Below are 21,628 nucleotides of genomic sequence, written 5' to 3'. Positions count from 1 at the left end.
TCTTTGAGCGTGTCAGTTGACTGTGATTCTGTACCATTTTTCTTGCACCTGTTGTGCTTGTAAAGGCATGGTGTACAATTTCCAGGTTCAGTTTTCACGAAGTACACAACAAAATCCTTAGAAACTATAAAGAATGCTGAGTGCCACATCCTGCCAGTTTTTCTTTCCATTTCTGTGGATGCCCCTTACCTAATTTACCCACAGAAATTTTAGTCACTGGCTTCGGTCGAGTTTCCAAGCATTGAGTTTAGTTTTGATGAGAAACCACACCTTCCATCTCACACTCCCATTTCGCTGACTCACATCATTTTTAATTCAGTCATTATGCTGATATTCTCATTTGGCATAAAGAATTTGGGAACAGATGCCCCGGACTCTCGGTAGGCATACTTTCTCGTCAATGAAAACGGAAGCGTACAGAATATTAAAGGAGTCTCTTGACTGGGAGTGTCCACCTGCCAATGCATTGTTTCACCGAGGACAGCGAGCGTACCAATTACTCAGTGACTCAGCTGAGTGATGGTTGTGTGAGAGAACTTTCTAGACTCGGTTGAAGCTCAGCGGGGGAAAAAAATCTTAATACAAGGAAGTATTTTGCAAAGGAGAAACCAGAAGAGGAACCAGAGTACTGATTCTGTATTCTGCTCACCTTCACCCATGCGTTGGGTGTGACAAAAACAAAACACTTGTGCTGTAACGTGACACTGTTTTTCATGTCTCCAACAGGAATATGTTCCCGGAGAACCTTGTCCAAGCCTGTTTTCAGCAGGTAAGAACGACGACTTTTGCCTTCAGATTGCTGTACTCTTTGCTTTACTGATTAGAATCGTTGTTCCCTGCTGTGACCCAGGAAGTGGAATGAGCACATCAAAAATGGCAGCAAACCCACCCTCGAGCGTGAATGTGGAGCAAATCGCAGGTGCCTCTGGGCTTCAGGTCCCAGAGAAGTCCCTGTTGTTACTGACCCCGCTGCTCCCTTTCCGTGACACGTTCTTGTCCCCAAGAGAGCTCAGATGAAGCCATCAGGAACCTGTCGAACAAAGAGTGTTTAAAAATGTGGGCTCTTGTGCCTGTGTTTTTGAGAACCACGTGATATTTGTGGAGACGCTTAGGCTGTCTCCAGATGCAGGCACTGAAAAAGCAACCCTCCGACTCCCTGTTCCTTTCTCCCTCGTGTTGGGAGAGCGGTATCTAACCCACACGGGTGGTGGGTGTTCCCGGTGTTCGGTCTTTTCCTTAATCACTACGCACCCGTTGCTGACCCTCCGGCTCCCCGGCGATGTAACAAAGCCGTGATTTTTTTCCTCTAGGAAAGTTGAACAATCTCTTCACTCCCATTTCCTTACAGCCCTTTTCTCTTGTTTATCTGTGCACTTAAGACAGCTGAGTCTATCACGAACTGCCTAATTCATTTACATAAATTACATGAACAGAGACCTCTGTGTGTACCAACAAAAATGGCAATGAAGTTGCTCCCTGCCGACCTCCGAGAGGCACAGAACCACCTCTGTTTCAAGGGTGCCTTTGCGGCTCAGCCACAGTGGTCATTTGTAAGGTTCTTGATGTTGGCAGTGCCTCGAAGGAGTGACATTTATGCCTGGTGTCGTGGTATACTAGCTCTTTCTTAAACCTCTCTGCTGAAGCCTTGCAGGACCAAACAGAGCCGAAGGAAGGGAATTCAACAGAAATCTCACTCATGGACTAGCCCTAAAGGGACTGTTGCTGCTGGAACAACCATCTACTTCTTGACGTTTATTAAAGTCAGGGTGACTACAGTTACCCAAGTAATGAGGTGTTCCTCCCAGATTAAAAATGAGAAATGAATAAACAAATAGAAACAAAATGATTGATAAGATCGCTGTAAGAGTCTGTCTGTCAAAGCACCTCCAAATAAAACCTGTACTTTCGGGGCACCTGGGTGGCTGAGTCAGTTAAGCTTCCCACTTTGGCTCAGGTCATGATCTCACGGTTTGTGGGTTCGAACCACGCATCGGGCTCTGTGCTGATGTCTCAGAGCCTGGAGCCTGCTTCACATTGTGTCTCCCTCTCCCTCTGCCCCTCCCCTGCTCATGCTCTGTCTCTCTCAAAAATAAACATTTAAGAAAACAACAACCCAAACTTTCTTTCCCATTGTTGCCCTGTTAATCTTTTACTATGAAAGACAACATTCTGACATCACTGAATGGTGGCCATGGGAATCAGGGTTTGGATTTTATGGTCTCACTTTGGCTTCCCAAGCCTCATGGGAGGTACTATCAAAATCTGTAACCGAGAGAGGTGACAGAGGCAGAAGGCTTCAGTGGCACTCAGTTAGCCAGAGTCACATATTCCCATGGTTTAGACTCAGGTGCTTGAAAAACTCTTATTTTGTTTGTTTCTTTGGTCTTTTTTTCCCCTCCAATGTGCAGTATAAAACCAAGCGTGAAGAAGTGAATACTCCCAGTGAGCCCGGGATGAACATGACCCAAGCATCTGTCACAGCCATCATGACAACTGCCATTTCCAAGGTACCTTGTTGCCCGCACCCCTTCCCCCCCCAACCCAGGCAGGCGCTGAGTCATGGAGCAAGCAGGAGACAGAGATACAGTCGGTCCTCATTACTTGCGAATTCGTTTTCTTGCTAAAATGTGTTTGCCCCCCCAGAATCAACACAACGCTCTGACGTCATTTGTGGACAAAGAGCAGTGAAAAGTTTAAGTCGCCCAATGCACACATGGCCCTCTGAGGCTGAACAAGGCTAAGCCCTTTTTTTTTTTTAATAGGCTCCACACCCAATGTGGGGTTTGAACTCACAACCCTGAAATCAAGAGTCACGTGCTCCAGCGACGGAGCCATCCAGGCACCCCAAGCTCTGCCTTCTTGTTTCAGCTCTCTTATTGTAAACAAGTGTCCTTTGAGTAGCATGTTTATGCCACATTTTTCATGTCTCTGTGCTTTTTCATGGTGATTTTACTGTTTAAAACATCCCCCAAGCATAATGTTGCAGTGTTGTCGGTGGTTCTGAGGGCGAGAAGGCTGTAGTGTCTCATATGGAAAATTATCTGTGTGTTAGATCAGCTTCATTCAGGCTGAGGGTGTCAGTTGTGACTTCAGTGTTAATGACTCAGTAATACACATTACATATTTATGTGTTTCTGAACAGAAACACACCTACAGCAAGGTTATATGCTGATTATCTGATGAAAATGTTGTGAACCCTGGTTCCCCGGAACCTGACCTTATATTTCCCCTGGGAGCAAGGATTCAGTATTTGCTAACTCACTGTTGGTGGGTGGCACTTTGTAAAACATAACCACCAGGCATTACGAGAAGCATCTGAACCACCCAGAGAAGAGGGTGAGCCCCATTGCGTCTACACTCTCCACTACTCCATTGAGTTGAGTTGGGCACCTCTTGCTTTAGAGTTGCAAGACCACCTAAATATGGAATACAAGGCCACGTTGCTTCTCCAAAACTCTCCGCCCAGATGTGATTCGGGGTCCGGAGTTTTCCACTCTCGACGGGCTATGTGGCGCAGGCACTGTGTGTCATGCAACTCAATTCAGTGGGGTTGGGAAGCACCCTCCAGGACAGAGGACATCAGTATGCCTGCAGCAGAACGCCCTGCCAGGTAAAGAGGAATAAACCACAAGCAGCCTCACCTCAGTTCTGCCACCAGGAGTTCGCCATCCAATTATGAATAAAATCCATTAGGTTTTGAGAGCGGTTGGCCTTTCAGCTTTGGAGATGAGACTGTGTGGGCCCGAAGCAGTAAATCTGTAGTCCTAGAGAAGGTTTCTGCTGAGCGTTCTCTGCCCCCACCCAGAAGGGAACGATTTAAGGAAGAAAGAAATGTTTGGTAGACTTGGTTCAAATCAGAGAGACCACGGTTGGCTCCAGCTTCCTGCTGCAGGAAACATTAAGTCCTCCGACTGGCTCTGTGGCCCTCCATGGCCGGGCTCCTCCCTGGTTTCCCGGCTCCCTTCCCAGTGGCCTTTTCTCTTTCCCATCCAGACCTACCTCCTCAGTTACTCCTTATTCCTGCCTTTCCACGTGGTTCCAAAAAGATTGTTTTTTTTAATTTTTTTTTTTTTAACGTTTATTTATTTTTGAGACAGAGAGAGACAGAGCATGAACAGGGGAGGATCAGAGAGAGAGGGAGACACAGAATCTGAAACAGGCTTCAGGCTCTGAGCAGTCAGCACAGAGCCCAACGCGGGGCTCGAACTCACGGACTGTGAGATCATGACCTGAGCCGAAGTCGGACACTTAACCGACTGAGCCACCCAGGCGCCCCCCAAAAAGATTTTTTTGAGCACTCCCTGTGAGCCAGGCCCTGCTGGGCATTGGGATGACAGTGGTACAAAGACAGACATGGCTTGTGCCCTCATGTGACGAGTGATGAGTATTGCAATAGGGAAGGACAGGGTGCTTACTCCAGGGCTTTTAACAGAGAGGCCTAAATTAGTTTGGGGGCCATAAAGGATGAGTGGAATTCTCCAGGCAGGGTGCAGCGGCCTGGGGATGACTTTGGCCTCTGCTTATGCCATGTTTCTGGTGTTGGCCTTCATCTCTTGGCTGCCCCTACCGCTCAGGCTTAGCTTTCCCTAACCGCCGGCGCCCCCAGTCAATCTCCGCCCGAGGCCTGTAACTTGACCACGCAGTTAATTACACACCCTCCCACTACCATTGGTTTGTTTTTCTCACGGTTAATCTTATCTGTCTAGCTGTATTTTAAGACTTCTAAGTCACCAATGCAGTCAGCACACTCTAGCTGCTCGATAAATATGAGTTTGAGCATATCAGATGATAAGTAAAAAATGGCACCCCAGTAACTTATCAACCATATATAATACATTATAAACCTGGCTTGCGGCACTCAGATCATGTTATCTCCCTGTGAAATCTCTCAGTGAAATCTCATGCTGCACCACTCAGATGAGGTTGTGTCTCAGCATATCTCATGCTGTTCTTACTCAGGATAAGATAACGAAATGGCTTATAGTAGCTGGTATTTGGTTAATATTTATATCTCTACAATCCTGTTGGTCATCCAGGATCAGAGGCGGTAAAGAATGCGCCTGTGTTTTACTATCATGATACAACAGATAGTAAAATGTCCTAAAAATGTTCACCCTGTTAAATATTTTGCAGTTCCTGCATTATTAATTCCTCTCTTTTTCACACAGACTCCAAATGTAACTAGTAGTTAGAATAACTCTGAAAAGCACCTCAAATCTACAATTCTTACTAAAAATGTAAGATATCCCAGTTGGTTCGAGCCCCACATGAGGCTCCATGCTGATAGCTCAGAGCCTGGAGCCTGCTTCAGATTCTGTCTCCCTCTCTGCCCCTCCCCTGGTTGTGCTCTGTTTGTCTCTCTCTCTCTCTCTCTAAAAAATGAATAAACATTAAAAAAAAAATTTTAATATAAGACATCCCAGAATAAGACATCTTCAAAAGAAATCTTCAAGTTTGGATTTTTTGAGAGACAAAGAGAAAAAAAAAATCACTTTAAAGTTCAGCGGCAGATGGTGGGGGCAGTAAAAACTTGGGTTGTTTTTTTTTTCTTTTTGTCCCCAAGTATGGTGGCCTTTGACTGGTGGATTACTAGTTTAGTAGGTGTGGCCGTCGTATCTTCCCATTTCGGGGCCTCTGCTCTCCAACAGCATTCTAATCACCCATCCATATATTCTCTTGGTTTTGACCCACAGAACAAAACAAAGGAATACAAAGTCATAGGCCTGTATTCAGACGGCATAAACGTCCTGGGCTTGATTGTCTTTTGCCTCGTCTTTGGACTTGTCATTGGAAAAATGGGAGAGAAAGGACAGATTCTGGTGGATTTCTTCACTGCTCTGAGCGATGCAACCATGAAAATCGTCCAGATCATTATGTGGTGAGCAGATGCCTGTTAATGCCATCCTGCTTCTCCTGACAGTTGCCCCCTCAAAATTGGAGTAAAGAAGCCTAGGAAGGGTGAACATAGAATATCAAGACACTAGAGCATTCAGTAACTATGCGTATTACATGGGAGTTAGTTCACTAACAAGAATCTAGGTTTTAGCTATTGTCTTTTCTGCCAAAGCCCTTGATCGTCTTACACCCAACCAGCATTCATCTAAGAAATAACTCTTTTTTTAATTAATTTGTTTTGAGAGAGAGAGAGTGAGGGTGGGGAAGAGAGGGAGAGTAGGAATCCCAAGCAGGCTTCATGCTGTCAGCACAGGGCCCCACATGGGGCTCGAACTCACAAACCGTGAGATCCTGAGCTGAAATCAACAGTCAGATGCTTAACCAATTGAGCCACCCAGGCGTCCCTCTAAGAAATAACTCTTAAATTAAGGATTTGAGGGGCGCCTGGATGGCTCAGTTAAGTGTCCAGCTTCAGCTCAGGTCATGATCTCATAGTTTGTGGGTTAAAGCCCCGCATCAGGCTCTGTGCTGACAGCCTGCTTTGGATTCTGTGTCTCCCTCTCTCTCTGACCCTCCCCCACTCACACTCTGTCTCTCTCTCTCTCTCTCAAGAATAAATATTTTTAAAATTTTTCTTTAATTAAAGATTTGAAAGGGTTCTTTGCACATCACAACACAAGGTGCTTTCCTTGTTAGGCCCCGTGCATAAGTGATGTTCAAAATTCTTGCAACTGGTACAGCACAGGCCCTAATCCATCCAGATGAAAACTACCATTTGGGTCAGCATACCAGTGGCATCACCCTGTCCCTGGAGATGCCAAACTCCAACTTTTCTAGGTGATCCCTGCCCCACTTATATTGAGTTGTTTCAACATTATGGACTCTGAAGTGTAGACAGTGACAGTGACTCAAAGGGTTTCGTGATTTCAGCCACTTACTCCCACTGAACCTCACCTTCATCATCTGCAAAAGAGGATAATAGAAATCTGCCCCTAGATTTGGGAGAAGTGCATCAAGGGAAATGATGCACGTCAAATACTTAACCCAATACAAGGCACGTAATGAGAGCTCTGCAAACAGGGCTGTTCTGACCACTTCTACTACTAATCATATTGCTCTATGGCTGACACTACCTCCTGGGGAACAAGATGACTGAGGCCAGGAAGAGCATGGGGGCCATATATGGGGGATCAGGCAAAAATGAGATCTGCCGTTGTGACTGTTAGCAGGACGTATGTGTACCGGGAGTGAGGCATGGGCTATGCACTCATTTAACCACACGTTCTTGCCGAGTCTGCTCATCTAGGGTGGCTGAGGTGGGTAGGATTTAAGACACATGTGCGGGTGCTGAAACCTGGCGCCAGGGGTCCACCAGGGCCTGAGGCCGAAACCTTGGCTTTATCGTGTAGCAGGTGTGCTTCCCAACTGAGCACACGTGCCAGGCCAAGGTGCGTGCCCTGGCCCATTTCCTCCCCAGCGATCCCACCTTGAAAAGACACCAGATGACAGAAGTGTCTTTGCTATGCTTGCTTTCTAGTTACATGCCACTTGGCATTTTGTTCCTGATTGCCGGGAAGATCATAGAGGTTGAAGACTGGGAAATATTCCGCAAGCTGGGCCTTTACATGGCCACCGTCCTGAGTGGGTACGTCTGACTCCAGGGAGGAAGCAGCCAACTTCTTTTGGGCCAACGGACTGGTGCCGAGAAGCTGCCTTTTGGTTAAAATCAGCTTCTCCCCTGTGCAGGGAAAGATGGTTGAGAGATAAGAGAGCAGGGGGAGGAGGGCTGCCCTTTAACAGCTGTACTGGAGGAGGATCCCACTGTGCTACTTGCCAGATCTCGGCAGAACAGCCTGGACCATGGTTTGTTGCTGCCTTTATTAGTTGTGTTAAAATCATTTTTTAAAATGAGCAAGACCCACTGGTAGCCTCTCTTGGCGTTCACTTCTTCAAGGATGGAAACTCACCAAACTAGTAGGAATGGCCCACAGGTACCCCAACCCCAAGAAAGACATTAGGCAGGGCCTACGTGGAAGGAGACTTGAGCCAGTCGGAAGGGATGGCTGGTTGGTCCCAGCCCTGCAGGTGGGGCTGGGCACCACTGCCACACCATGCATCATCCAAGTGTCAGGGAGCATGCTGGGAAACTCTTCCAGCTGGGAGGTACTGTGTAAAAGCTGGAAGGCAGCAGGGGACAGGTCGTTTGCATATTTATTGCAGCCCAGTCATTGGCTCCTTAAGGGCAGGTATGGTGGATAAGTTAGGAATGCTGGCCCCGGATATCTAGCAGGGACAGGATTCGTCACAGGTGTTAAGAAACACGGACCAAGGGAATGAATAAGTATCATCAGTTTGACTCGCACAGGTCAGTAGCCCCCAGACGCCCAACTTGAGCAATGAGCTCACCCGCTGGAAGGCAGGTGCACTGGGAAGCTTATCTGTCTTTACCAAAAGCACCACCCTGCCAGCCAGCAAGAAGAAGCCTGGGTTCCTCTAGTGTGAGGGCCATTGTCAAATCTCAGGGCCCCAGTGGTAAGGCAGCAGGGCCATCTACCCTTCTCGAAGACAGGGCCTGGGTCCAGGCAGTCATCTGGCCGAGTTTTATTATACTGAGCCATTTTCTAACAGTTCTGGTTTCTGTTCTCTTGCCCTACCTTGGTTTTTAACAGAAAACTCAGCTTCTCATAGTTCTTAGCCACAAGCTCTATGTGAAGACCCTCAAGATGGACCTTCAGGATCTGTATTAACAATGATCATTTCTTATTGTTTCAGCTTTGAATAACTGATCTGTAAACGCTTTATGTGGACACTATATGGCATCTGCTGGATTGGTCTCATTTTTTAAGCCCCCTGTTTTGTGTAACCTATATATCTCAGTGTGAAATAAGGAATAGTTTTGGAAGGCAAGAATAACAAAGAAAAGAGGGTCAGTCCTGAAGTAGGTGGAAGGAGACTCCACCAGTATGACTGGAGGAGAGCAGGGACTTCCTCCTTACCACAGCCTGCCTGGCCTACTAGATGGTGGGCACCATCCAGCAGGACAGCAGTGGTCCAGGGAATAGACGGGCTGAGTGCTATGATAAGGGCCTATGGTAGAGGTTTGTGCAGAGCCACAAACCTACAACAGAGGAAAGGGTCTGCCCAACCTGGGAAGGTAAAGGAAGGCTTCCTGGAGGAGAGGGACCTTTTGCTGAGTGTTAGAGGAGGGATAAGAATTCAGCAGCAGCGGCAGGTGAAAGCATTTTAGCACCTGTTGGCAGAAATAGCGTGCACAAAGCTTGGCGGCATGATGTAAGTGTTGTGTGAGCTCTGAAATGTGGATTCAGCTACTGGCTTCACCGCCGACTTTGACAAGATACTTCGTTTGCTAAGTGAATGTCCTCACCCTCACTGCCGGAATGGAGACCTGCCCTACCTCTGATTTTCTTTTGGGTCATAATGCAAATCAAATGATATATCATGAGTAAAAAAGCTGTTTGAAAAGAAGGATTAATATGAGGAGGTGGTGTCATCTAAGAATCTGCTTCTTTGACTTGTTTCCAGGCTGGCAATCCACTCCATCGTCATTCTCCCACTGATCTATTTCATAGTCGTTCGGAAGAACCCTTTCCGGTTCGCCATGGGAATGGCCCAGGCTCTTCTGACGGCTCTCATGATCTCTTCCAGGTAAATGTACGAGGAGTGTCTGGAGGAAGTCTCTGGGCTGCAGAGACTAATCAGCTCTTACTGGCTGCGGCTGAGAGCTGTACGGGCCACTTGTGAAGCTGACCAAGCACCGGCCACAGCTTGTCCTTCTGTAGCTAGCTTTAACTCCAGGAAGGACCTCTGTCTTCTCCCCCTGTGCATCCTGGAGCATATTGCTTCACCCTACTGCATATTCCCTGCCCTCATGGCATGGCCTGCAGCCCAGAAGGGGTTTATGGTATAACTCAGAGAATGGCGGACACAGCAAGTTCCCACTCCTGGACCTGCCCAGAGTGCCAGCATGCTTTGGGCTCTTGGTTTAGTTTCGGGAATAGAAGTGTCTCTTCAGGCAGGGATTGAGCACCAGCATTCCTAGACCATACGTTCCTTTCTCTCTTTTTTTAATTTTTTTTAATGTTTATTTTTGAGAGAGAGAGAGAGTGAGCAGGGCAGGAGCAGAGAGGCAGACACAGAATTCAAAGCAGGCTCCAGGCTCTGAGCTGTCAGCACAGAGCCCAACACGGGACTCAAACTCACAAACCGTGAGACCGTGAGATCGTGACCTGAGCCGAAGTCGGATGCTCAACCGACTGAGCCACCCAGGCGCCCCGACCCCTTTCTCTTTTTATCACACAGTTCGGCCACACTGCCTGTCACTTTCCGCTGTGCCGAAGAAAAGAACCAGGTGGACAAGAGGATCACTAGGTTTGTGCTGCCCGTCGGGGCTACCATCAACATGGATGGGACTGCGCTCTATGAAGCGGTGGCGGCTGTGTTTATCGCACAGTTGAATGACCTGGACTTGGGCATCGGGCAGATCATCACTATCAGGTAGGGCGCGAGGCCACACTTACTTTCATTTCTGTTACTGGAATTGTGGCAGGTGAAAGTCATCTGAAGGGAGCTCACGAATGGTCCACTGGTGGATTGATTTTCTTGGTCTAAAGTCCCTTCCCAAGATTAAACACATTACCAGAAGTGGAATCATGGTGTGGAAGGTTTCTCCTTCAGGGTCTGAATACCCAAAGGTATCACTGTTCTCAGTTCAGTGCACCCACTAGGTGCTAGGCACACAGTAGGTGCCAAGGATTCAAGATTGAATAAGGGCCAGGCCCTGCTTTCAGGGGGTCCCCAGTAGGTAAGGGAGATAGATATCTAAATAAATGCTGAGTGGTGTGATAAGGGCTCTAGTGGAGGTCTGAGGGGACACGGAAGGCACCAAAGAAGGAAGGGAAGGTGAGGAGAGGCTTCCTGGAAGAGGAAAAAGCTTAGCTAAGTCTTAGAAGAGGAGTAAGAATTTAGTAGGAGAAGGAACCTAAGAGCACTTGGGATAAAAGGACTAGCATGGGCAGGGGTTTGTGATGTAACCATGGCCTAGTTACAGAGTTCAGACTATTGGATGTGGCTACATAAAGAGAACAATGTGGAGAACACAGAGAAACGAGTGGACAGGGATCATCTCATGAAAGGCTTTGTGAGAGGCGCTCATGGAGGGGCTCAGTCTTTCATAATATGGGCAAATTTGCATTTTTAAAAGCTAACTTTGTGATACGGTGGGTAGACTGGGTGGATGGACAGGAGTTAGCTGGAGGACTAGCTAGGAGATCACCACAGGAGTCCAAGTAAGGAATTAAAAGGCCTCCATCCAGGCACTGGCCCTGAGGATGGAGAAGGGCTTCCAAATTCAAGGGGCATCAGTGGATTCAGAGTGAGGGACGGGGGAAGGTTAGGATGACCTCCAGGGTTGGTGGATGCTTCTGGACTGATGAATGGCGCTCACCAGAACAAGCACTAGTGGAAGAGAAGTGTCGGTGGGAAGACAAAGAGCTTACGCTGTTTGTCACGTTGAATTTGAAATGCCTTTAAGACATCCAGGTAGAACTCTGCAGTGAGAAATGTGGTCTTGACTTCAGATAAGGAAGTCGGACTCATCAGCTGGAGAGTGGTCACCAAGCACATGGGTCACGAGTGAGTCAGTCATCCGTGTTCGAGTCTCAGCTTCACCATGATTAGCTGTGACCTTGGCCAAGTTTCTTGAATTCTCTAAGCTTCTATTTCCTCACCTATAAAATGAGGATAATAAGAGTACCTACATTTTATGCAAGTGGTGGTAATTAAGTCAGTGCATACAAAATGCTTAGAATGGTGTATATGTAGTGAGCCCTCAGGAGATGTTGAGACGGTTAGGAGGGCATTACATAGGGAAGGTTTGTGCAGAAAAGAGAAGGACTAAGGACTGAGCCCTAGAAAATCCTCATATTAGAGGCAGGCAGAGAGGGGAGAACCAAGAGGGAGACCAAGAAGGAACAGAAAGGGAGGAGAAGAGGGGCACCTGGGTGGCTCAGTTGGTTAGACTTCTGACTTCTGCTCAGGTCATGTCTCGCAGTTCATGAGTTCAAGCCCCGCATCGGGCTCTGTGCTGACAGCTCAGAGCCTGGAGCCTGCTTTGGATTCTGTGTCTCCCTCTATCTCTGCCCCTCCCCTGCTCACACTCTGTCTCTCCCTCCCTTTCTCCCTCCCTCGGAGATAAATGAACATTTAAAAAAAGAAAAGAAAAAATTTTAAAAAAGAATAAAAGTAGGAGAGCCACAAATCTTGCCCTGAAACCTAGAGAGGACAGATTTCCAAGCAGAGAATTCTACTCAGGTGAAGACCGATATTGTCTGCTCAAGTAGATACTGCAAATGCCACTCGTGAATTTTTCCATAGTTGGTTCTCTGAAACAGCACCGTTCAAGATGGTAGCCGCTAGCCACACACACACAGGTTGGACGGAACGGACACAGAAGGTTCCATCAGTACAGAAATAAGTGCCGCCATTATGGAAAATTTTGCTGGACTGCGCTGCTTGGAAGGGATGCATTGGGTTGAAAGTTAAATCTGGAGACTTTTATGAAGTGTACAGTGGGAGTTTCCAACTAAACCGGGTCCCTACGCGAGGTGGACTCTGACCTTGCCGAGTTAACTCACTGCTGCAACCCCAGCACTTGGCACAGGCATAAACTCCGGGCATAAAATAAGTTCCGAGAATGTTCTTACACGGTATTTTTTTTCTAATTTTTTTTAATGTTTATTTTTGAGAGAGACAGAGTGTGAGCAGGGGAAGGGCAGAGACAGAGAGAGACACAGAATCCAAAGCAGGCTCCAGGCTCTGAGCTGTCAGCACAGAGCCTGATGCGGGGCCCAAACCCACGAACCGCGAGGTCATGACCTGAGCCGAAGTGAACGCTTAACCGACTGAGCCACCCAGGCGCCCCAATACAGTATATTTTTAAATTTTCCCCAGCCCTAAATCATAAAGTATTTATTGCCATTTGCTCGACGTTAACTGAAGACCGGTACAAAGTGGACCATTTGGCACATCACCTGGGAGGCAATACCGATGCTGCCTGGCCTGTAAAAAGTGTCCGAGGCTTAAGAAGCTTGAGCCCAAAGAGCTAGAGTGAAGTCCTGTGGTTGGAACAGCAATGAGTGTGTTAAAATTGAAACCTTGAGTCACGTCTGAGAAAGCTCCGCAGCCACCTGTGGTCCAGTGGTTGTGACTCTGGCCATTCCCAGCAGACTTTCCAACTCCCTCGTCCTGGCCTGTGGCACCCAGTCTGCATTGGACTGATTTCCAAGCAGTGGTCGCAAGAGGCGCCCGTTCTTTTGGGCATTTGCCACTTTGTGATGAAGTCCACACACCCCCTCCGTCTTAACATTTCCTAGATATTTCTAACCTTGTTTTTTTTTTTAAACTGACTGCTAGAGAAGTAAACTTTGGGTCTAGAGGCTAAATAATTCACATCAAAACCTCTTGCCCTGCTCTAGTGTTATGTGTGGGTTTTTTTGAGATTTCATTTGTAAATAATCTCCATATCCAACATAGGGCTTGAACTCACGACCCCCCAGATCAAGAGTCACACGCTCCACTGACTGAGCCAGCCATGCGTCCCTTGTATTCTTCAGGCAGAATTGCCGATAAGTAACCACCGGCCCATAGCCAACAACCACAACTGTGAAGCCCAGAGTAATCATTGACCTAAAATTTAAAATCCTCTCTGGCTCTGCCTGGGACAGAATGAAATAAGAAACATGATTTTTCCCTTGACAAGTTACAGTTGTGGCTCATGTGGCTGACGGTTAAAGAGATCCCATAGTTCATCTCTTTTCTGTGGTGCTTTTGGGCTGGACATCGAGGAAACATACGCACCATCCGCCCAAGACAAACCCTTTTGTGGTTTTATCATAATAGTCACTAATCAAAGGTTATACCTGATTGAAGATGGGGCAAATATTCTTGTAAAAGAAGAGAATTACTGGATTTGGGGCCTTCAAAGAGCTTAGAGGGGAAAAGGAGCCATAGGGGCAATAATAGTGATTGTTTTGTGGTAGCAGTAGTAGGAATACTGATGGCAGCTAAATAGCAGAAATGGCATTGGGTTTTTTTTATCTTAGAGTGTGTGTGAGCAAGGGCGGGGGGGGGGGGGGTCGTGCAGAGAGAGGGGGCTCCAGGCAGGCTCCACACTCAGCTCGATCCCAGTCCCACAAACCTGGGTTCATGACCTGAGCGGAAATCAAAAGAGTCTGACACACAACCGAGCCACCCAGGGGCCCCAGAGATGCCATCGGTTGTTAAGCATCTGCTGCATCCTGGTGCTCATACTGGATGCCCTTCCTACATTACCTCATTTAATCTTCTTGGAGCCCTGCAAGGGAGACAGTCTCCCCATCCTCCGGGCAAGAACTGAGATCCGGAGGGAACTTGCCTAAGGACACGCTGTGAGTGAAAACAGCCGAGGCAGGTCTTGTTGTTTTTTAATGTTTGTTTATTTTTGAGGAGTGTGGGAGAGGGGCAGAGAGAGAGGAAGAATCCGAAGCAGGCTCTGGGCTGTCAGCGCAGAGCCCAGTGCAGAGCTCAAACCCATGAACCATGAGATCATGACCTGAGCTGAAGTCAGACGCTCAACCGACTGAGCCACCAGGCCCCCCAGAGCCAGGTCTCCTTGACGCTAAAACGCGTGCTGGCTTCAGTTCACACCCCAGACCCCGCCTGTCTGGAGACCTAAGTGCCGGTCCAAAAACTAGATCAATGCTAGGAAGTACTTTCTGCTGATGGTTATTGTGTGTTCTTCTGTGAAAACCCCTTTAAAGTCAAAGTACAATATATTCAAGCCGAATGAATACGTTTTTATATTTTTTACCCCATCTGAAGATTTATAATTCTCAGACCAAAGCCAAGTCAAATGGCCAAAGTTTAGGAAGCAAGGTCAAGGCTCAAGGGCAGAGTTTTCTTTGACCAGGTGGGTTTTGAGCCCACCAATATATTCAGTTTAAATATTTTCAACCAGCATTGACATAAACTTGGGTTTTCCAAAGAGTACTTAAGTCAGAAAAGATCTAAAGAATTATGTAAGGCCTGAAACTTTTAGAGGAATTGGGACAGCCGAAGAAATCTCTAATTTACTGTAAATTGGTGGCCACAGCCCCTGGAGGAAAACACACTTGTCAAAGAATGCTGGCCTGTGTTTGACCTTACCCTCGAACTGAGCTGTCAGCACAGAGCCTGACGCACGGCTCGAACTCACAAACCACAAGATCATGACCTGAGCTGAAGTCGGACACTCAACCGACTGAGCCACCCAGGTGCCACGTACTGTTTTTTTTTTTAATGTTTTTTTGTTTTTTGTTTCTTTTTTTTTTTGATAGAGAGAGCGTGAACAGGGGAGGGGCAGAGAGAGGGAGATCCAGAATCCAAAGCAGGCTCCAGGCTCTGAGCTGTCAGCATGGAGCCTGACGCGGGGCTCGAACTCATGAACTGCGAGATCATGACCTGAGCTGAAGTCGGACGCTCAACCGACTGAGCCACCCAGGCACCCCAGGGATTCTTCTAGTTTAAATGGACTGTTTCTACATCTTCCCCCTTTCAACCCAGTGGCTTCCTTGGACTAAGGATGAGAACATGTGTCCAGAAAGTACAGTGGGTGTCCCGTCAAGCTCATTCAAATTCAGGGACTTTTCAGGGCATGGTTTCCTCCAAAATGACCAGACTTAAATAAGGATGATACTGTTGACAAAAAACGGCACATTCCAAAGAGAGGAATCCCTAGCACCACATTTTACCTGCCCAAGTGGGATCTTTTTAGAATTTGTTTTTTTTTTTTTTTAATTTTAGAGAGAGAGCGAGCACATGAGCAGGGAAGAGGGGCAGAGTGGGGGAGAGGGAGAGAATCTTAAGCAGGCTCCATGCTCCGCATAGAGCCTGACACAGGGCTTGATCCCATGACCCTGGGATCATGACCTGAACTGAAATCAAGTCAGACACTCAACCAACTGAGCCATCCAGGCTCCCCATAAGAGGGGTCTTTTTAAATATGTCATAAGGAAGTTCACTTGGCTGCCTCCCTCGTTCCAGACCCCTCTTCCTTTTGCAGCAAGTGCATCCACTGGCCAAAGGAGCAGTCAGGAATAAACGCTTGTATCTTGCACAGGAAGCATGGTTGGTTCTCAGTTCAGTGCCCTATCAGGCAGCTCCCAGAAGCCAAGAGTCTCATGATGTCAAGAAAGTGCATAAAACGTGCTTGACCACAGCCTCATTCCTTTGTCTTCCCTGGAAATACCCTTGCCATCCACCCGGACCACCCTCCCTTTGACCATCCTCCAAGGCAACGTAAATTCCTGGCACATATGAGATGCCAGTTGATGACTGGCTGGGTGAACAGATGGACGAAGGGAGAAAGAAGGCAGGCAGCGAGGTAATTGGCGCTTATGGAAGGGGATGGACGCACGGATAGGTAGCTGATGCCTTCCACAAACACCCCAGGTGGTAAAACTCTCGCCTTCCTCTTGAATAGCCCTCTTGCTCATTTTCTGAGCGCACTCAGGCAGCTCATCTCCTTTTCCTTCCGTTAGAGAGACTTGCCATGTCTCCCCGCAGAAGGAGATGGACTTCTCTCGGTCCCCCACCGCTCCCTAATGAGGCAGAGCTGATGCTCAGCAGAGAACAGATCCTGACCGGCCAATGTGGGGGGAACACGGCCGTAACAGCCATCGGGACTAAAGGTTCCAGGCCAGGGGCCCTGAAGGGAGACACAGGTGTCTAACTCCTTTTCGGCTCGTGTGTTTTGGCTGCAGTGTCACAGCCACGGCCGCCAGCATCGGAGCCGCGGGGGTGCCGCAGGCCGGCCTGGTGACCATGGTGATCGTGCTGAGTGCCGTGGGCCTGCCCGCCGAGGATGTCACCCTCATCATTGCTGTCGACTGGCTCCTGTGAGTTGGAATAAACGCGCTGCCTCTGCCGGCTGGGGAGGTGGGCTTCCCCGCCCTGCAGAACCTGCAGTCTGTCATCATTCTGTCCTCAGATTGCCACTGCCTCATGAGCCATCCGTTGCTGCTTCAATTTCCCTCTGGCCAGGCCATCTGATAAAACGCACTTAAAAATTAACTCCTTATAACTTGCGGCAGTGATTTTAAAAGGCCAGTGATCTCCATTAGCTTGTTTTACCTGGAGGATGGGTGTCGGGGGTGGGAGGAGATCCACATAGAATGATAAGGTGAAGACAGAGTCACAGGCATTCCAAACCCCATAGGCCACCCTCGCCTATCCTGGCCCGGGGTCAGCGTCATAGGTGTAGAAGCGCCTGGTTTGAAGTCAGCCCTTCTTCCCGAGATCTTCAACATCATCAGGGGCCATGGTAGGAGCTGTGGGGAAAGACCAGTTTGAGTTTGAATCGCTGTTCAGTGTCTCAACAGCTTTTTGACCTCGAGGATGTCCCTTAGCTTCTCAGAGGCCCAATTGCATTATCTGTGAAATGGGACAGATTCTGTGCATTTCATTAGGTTGTGCAGGGTCTGAGTGGGTTCATGTGACCAGCGTGTCTAGAACAGTGTCTGGTGGGCAGCATTTGCCCAATAAATGGCAGGTTTTCTTATGATTAGAATGATTTGGAACATTTGCATCGTAACTCTCTCGCACACGTGCGTGCATGGACACACGCACAGAGGGCTGACGAACACAGCAGAAATTCTGGGCAAGGTCGTGCCTTGTGTGACCTCCCCACGGTTCAGGTTGGAACGAGCCTGGTCCCCAGCTTTATCTTGGTACCCGCTTTGTGCATTGGTCTCGCTCTGTCCCCTGGCCCTCAGGGGCGAGTGTAGCTGCATATTGAGCCTTTACTCGGAACCAGCCCAGGGTTACCGGGGAGTCCGGCACTGTGTGGTTTGCAAACAGCAGCTGAGATGGTGAAGGCAGTCACGCCCCGGAAGGCCCGGGCTCCTGCCCCGGGGAAGGCGTGCCATGGGGGCCCCCCTCAGCAGCTGGCTGTGTCCCCCAGCCCCAGTGGAGGTGGCCCCTTTCTTGCCAAGATACGCCACCCCTGAGGCAAGTACTTCTCGTTTTCCTTCTAGTGACCATGGTGGGTTTGTAGTTCTCTCCTTTGCCTGATTCTTCTGGAACCAGTGACCTTCACTTCCAAGACACCCAGAGAAGCCAAAGGTCCAGTCTGATCCATGGGATAAAAAGACTCTAGTTGGTTCATACCAGGGTCTGGTTCATTCCATGGCCTTGTTCTGAATCGCAGGAGGGCACCCAGATGCGGAGGTCTGTCCCGCAGGTGTAGTTCTCACAGAAGTATTCACGTGCACAGTTCCCACCAGCAGTGCTCCGGTGTTCTGTCACCAGGGCGCCTTCCTGCCACAGGGTCCTCTCCAAGCTCAGGGTTACGGCCGGCTGGGGGTGTCATAAGGAGAAAGCCGCTCCTCGGCTGACCTCTGTTTTCTGACCCTGTGTCCCTGCTGGCTTGCTTCTAGAGGGACCCGGTGGCGCAGAAAAACGACTACACCAGGGACACACAAACACACAGGAACACTTGGAGGCGCGCACACACACACACACACTCCCCCTTTGGCAGAAACACCACCCACAGGGTCCTCTCACCTTAGCTGAGACAGATCCGGGAAATGCCCCAAGACGGAGGTTAGGAGCGAGAGGCTCACTCAATTCTGAGCCTCCCTCGGCTCCCCCAAAATATTTGTAAAGACTCTCTTCACGCTTCTTGGGGAGGAGAGGAGGGAATTTGGGGAAACTGGTGCTGGGCTTACGAGGGTCCGTTGTGACTTATTGGGAGCACACGCCCAGGGAGCCTGGTTACTCCTTCTGTACTTTCATGAGCCACCTTCTGCCCTAGACCTGTGAGGAGAGAAGCCTCCCATCCAGCCACGAGGATGGCACTCTCTGCATCTGCTTAATTCGTACCTGAACGCTCCGGTGGCAAATGGAAATGAAATCTGGGCCTCCTGTCTGACTCGCCCTCTCTCTTCCCCAGGGATCGGTTCAGGACCATGGTGAACGTCCTCGGTGATGCGTTCGGGACGGGCATTGTGGAGAAGCTCTCCAAGAAGGAACTGGAGCAAATGGATGTTTCATCTGAAGTCAACATCGTGAACCCCTTTGCCTTGGAATCCACAATACTGGATAACGAAAACTCAGACACCAAGAAGTCCTACGTCAACGGAGGCTTTGCGGTAGACAAGTCCGACAGCATCTCATTCACCCAGACCTCACAGTTCTAGAACCCCTGGCTTCACAGGACCGGGAACGATGAAGGACAGCTCCCTGAGAGTCCTCTCTTAGCAAATTCAAACATTCAATAAGGAGAAGAAACACACTGATGGCCAGTTGTACATTTGATTTGATATATAGACCTCCAGATTATTTTCTATATTTGGATTCACCGCTTTTGCTCTCCAGGTGGGGTACCATGAAAGAAAACAGATTAAAAGGAAAACTGTATTGTCTGCAATGTAAAAATTCTATGAGAAAGTTTGGAAGTAGGTAGAGTAGTAACTATTGGATTAGGTAATGGGTGTGGAAGAAAACTTGCTTTCTCATACGCAGTCCAGTGTTTGGGTTTTTTTTTAAAAAGACTCCTTAATTACAAATTTTTATTCAAGCTTTCTATTGGCATGGATTTCCTTTGACTTCTCACATTTTTATAGATTATAATGCATATAAATACTACCACCGCTGCCCCCCCCCCCATTTAATGTGCCAAATTGTCCGTTTTTAACTCATCTCCAGCCAATGTCAAAGAAACCATTTTGAAGGAAAACAGACCAGCACAGTTCTGCAATAACAGTTTCAAGATGGGTGAGGGGTGTTGCAGGAAGGGAGAAGGGTTCTTTTTTCAATGTACTGTATTGGAACTCTGGTAACTAGTAACCCAGTGTTCAGTATAGAGCTAGATATATATATAGATATATATATATTTATTATTTTCATATAAGTTGCCAGACAGAGATCAGAATTGAACTGTCAATGGGAAATAAAGAGCTCTCCTTGTACTTGAATAATAACTACGATTTCAATCCAGATCTGCTTTGGGGCTTATCCCAACTCCTCTCTCAGGAGCACGAGAATGAAAAATTGTATTGTCCGTTCCACGTCTGTGTACCAGCCTCATAGCAGACATGTATTATGGTGATACGGTAAGGTGGCCGTTCATCTACAACTTCTAGACTCTACTGCTGGGAAGGAATCCATATCGGCTCTATATAAGGTAGAATGAAGATGTGTCACTCACATAAGGCTGGATGTGTTTTTATCCAACTGGAAGGCTTCATTCTTCCAAGGTCAGTTACACCCACTCAAAAAATGACGGTTCTTTGCCATTTCGTACCCATCAGGGCCCAAACAACAGTGGCAAACTACCAGCTAAATTGTACTTTAATATGGTTTTGGTGGAACAAGTCACCCTGGTCGGAAAAGCACTGTCCTTACCCTGGATTCTTGCAGAGTAAGCCCACGAGTTGATCCCCACAACACGAGATGTTGGTATCCGTGTTTCAGGGAAATTCTTCCATTGTATCAAACTTGTCTCCTCCTGAAGGGACGATTGTCCTAACGTAATCTAGTCACCTCGGCCCTGCTTAATTAAAATCCATGTCCTGTCATTCTTCTAATTTATGAAGATAGCTTATTAAAAAGTCTGTGCTTCAGCACTCATCTTGTAAATAACGCTGAACAGAAAAACTTGTATTTACAATGAGATCCAGAATAATCCTGTTTCTGCAGTATTGAGTAGCCAGTTTAAGCCTGCGCTTTTCTATCGAAGAAACCAGAAACTGTCCCAAAGGTACAGGAAAAGTAAATAAATGCTCAGTGTTGACCACCTGTCCCTGAAATCTACAAGAGAATGATACTGGATTGTCATGTAAACACCGCAAATATGGACCAGCGACTGATTCCATGTGCGTTTTAAATTGCAAATACTGGGGGTGTTCACTGGAGGTAAATCTTAACTATCAACGCAACTGTATTCATAATTTATCTCAGGCCCGAGAGGTCCTACCCTCTTGGCCGTTTGTCTCCGACTGGAGGCACTCAAGTTGGCAGAGCTGTTCGTGAACTGTAGGTCATCCTAATTTTGGAGTGAGTTTGTAACCAGCCTCTTAACACACTGTGCTGTTAACTCATAAAAAGAAACCAATGTTCCATTTCAGTCTCAATAAATACTTCCGTCATTCTTTCTTCCCCCGCCTTGTTCTTTCTTTATCTTTTATCTCACTCAGGTGGGGCGTGGGAAGGTGGAGACAGATTGTAAACGGATTATTGTTTTCAAAACTGTTTATGCTCGAGAATGAAAAAGCCGGGCTTGAGGAAAAGTAATCTGATTCTTCATGTGAATCAGTGGGGATGATAAGGCTGAAATGCAGTGCCATAAGTTATAAATAGTCCGTCCATATTTTATGGCTGAGATGGAGAAGGTGTGATCTGACCAGAAATTACTATACGGGGAGGTAGTCTTATCTCAATATGATGGCGACCTGGTTTCACTGAAGGACCATTCCTGCCCTCAGAAATGGGACTATAGACTACAAATGTTGTATTCGGGGAGGTCCTGCCCGGAACCTGAGTCATGACAGGGTTCTGCTGGTGCCCTTGCTGGCAGTCTGTGATAGACAGCAAACAAATGGACAACCCCCTAGGCCCTACTGAGGGAGGGCAGTGTCTCACAGAAATGTTTGTCATTGCAAACGTTAGTCTGTGGCCAGACTCATTCAGAGTAGTTTCC

At 47.8% G+C, this 21,628-nt stretch overlaps 1 protein-coding gene across 1 annotated transcript in view; it reads left to right on the top strand.

Annotated features, from left to right (window-relative positions):
• Window positions 1-21,087, top strand: part of SLC1A1 (solute carrier family 1 member 1) — an 82,210-nt gene extending 61,123 nt beyond the window's left edge. The window contains exons 5-12 of the mRNA XM_019463707.2: window positions 727-769; window positions 2,409-2,507; window positions 5,694-5,878; window positions 7,433-7,540; window positions 9,439-9,561; window positions 10,216-10,410; window positions 16,692-16,826; window positions 18,881-21,087. Coding sequence (XP_019319252.2) covers window positions 727-769; window positions 2,409-2,507; window positions 5,694-5,878; window positions 7,433-7,540; window positions 9,439-9,561; window positions 10,216-10,410; window positions 16,692-16,826; window positions 18,881-19,127 — 1,135 coding nt within the window. The 3' untranslated portion in view covers window positions 19,128-21,087. The remainder of the gene's footprint in view (window positions 1-726; window positions 770-2,408; window positions 2,508-5,693; window positions 5,879-7,432; window positions 7,541-9,438; window positions 9,562-10,215; window positions 10,411-16,691; window positions 16,827-18,880) is intronic.
• The last annotated feature ends 541 nt before the right edge of the window (window positions 21,088-21,628 follow it).

This window comes from Panthera pardus, unplaced genomic scaffold (genome assembly GCF_024362965.1).
Source record: "Panthera pardus isolate Hobbes unplaced genomic scaffold, ASM2436296v1 HiC_scaffold_20, whole genome shotgun sequence".
Classification (NCBI taxonomy): Eukaryota; Metazoa; Chordata; class Mammalia; order Carnivora; family Felidae; genus Panthera; species Panthera pardus.
This window is presented reverse-complemented; position numbering and strand designations above follow the sequence as displayed.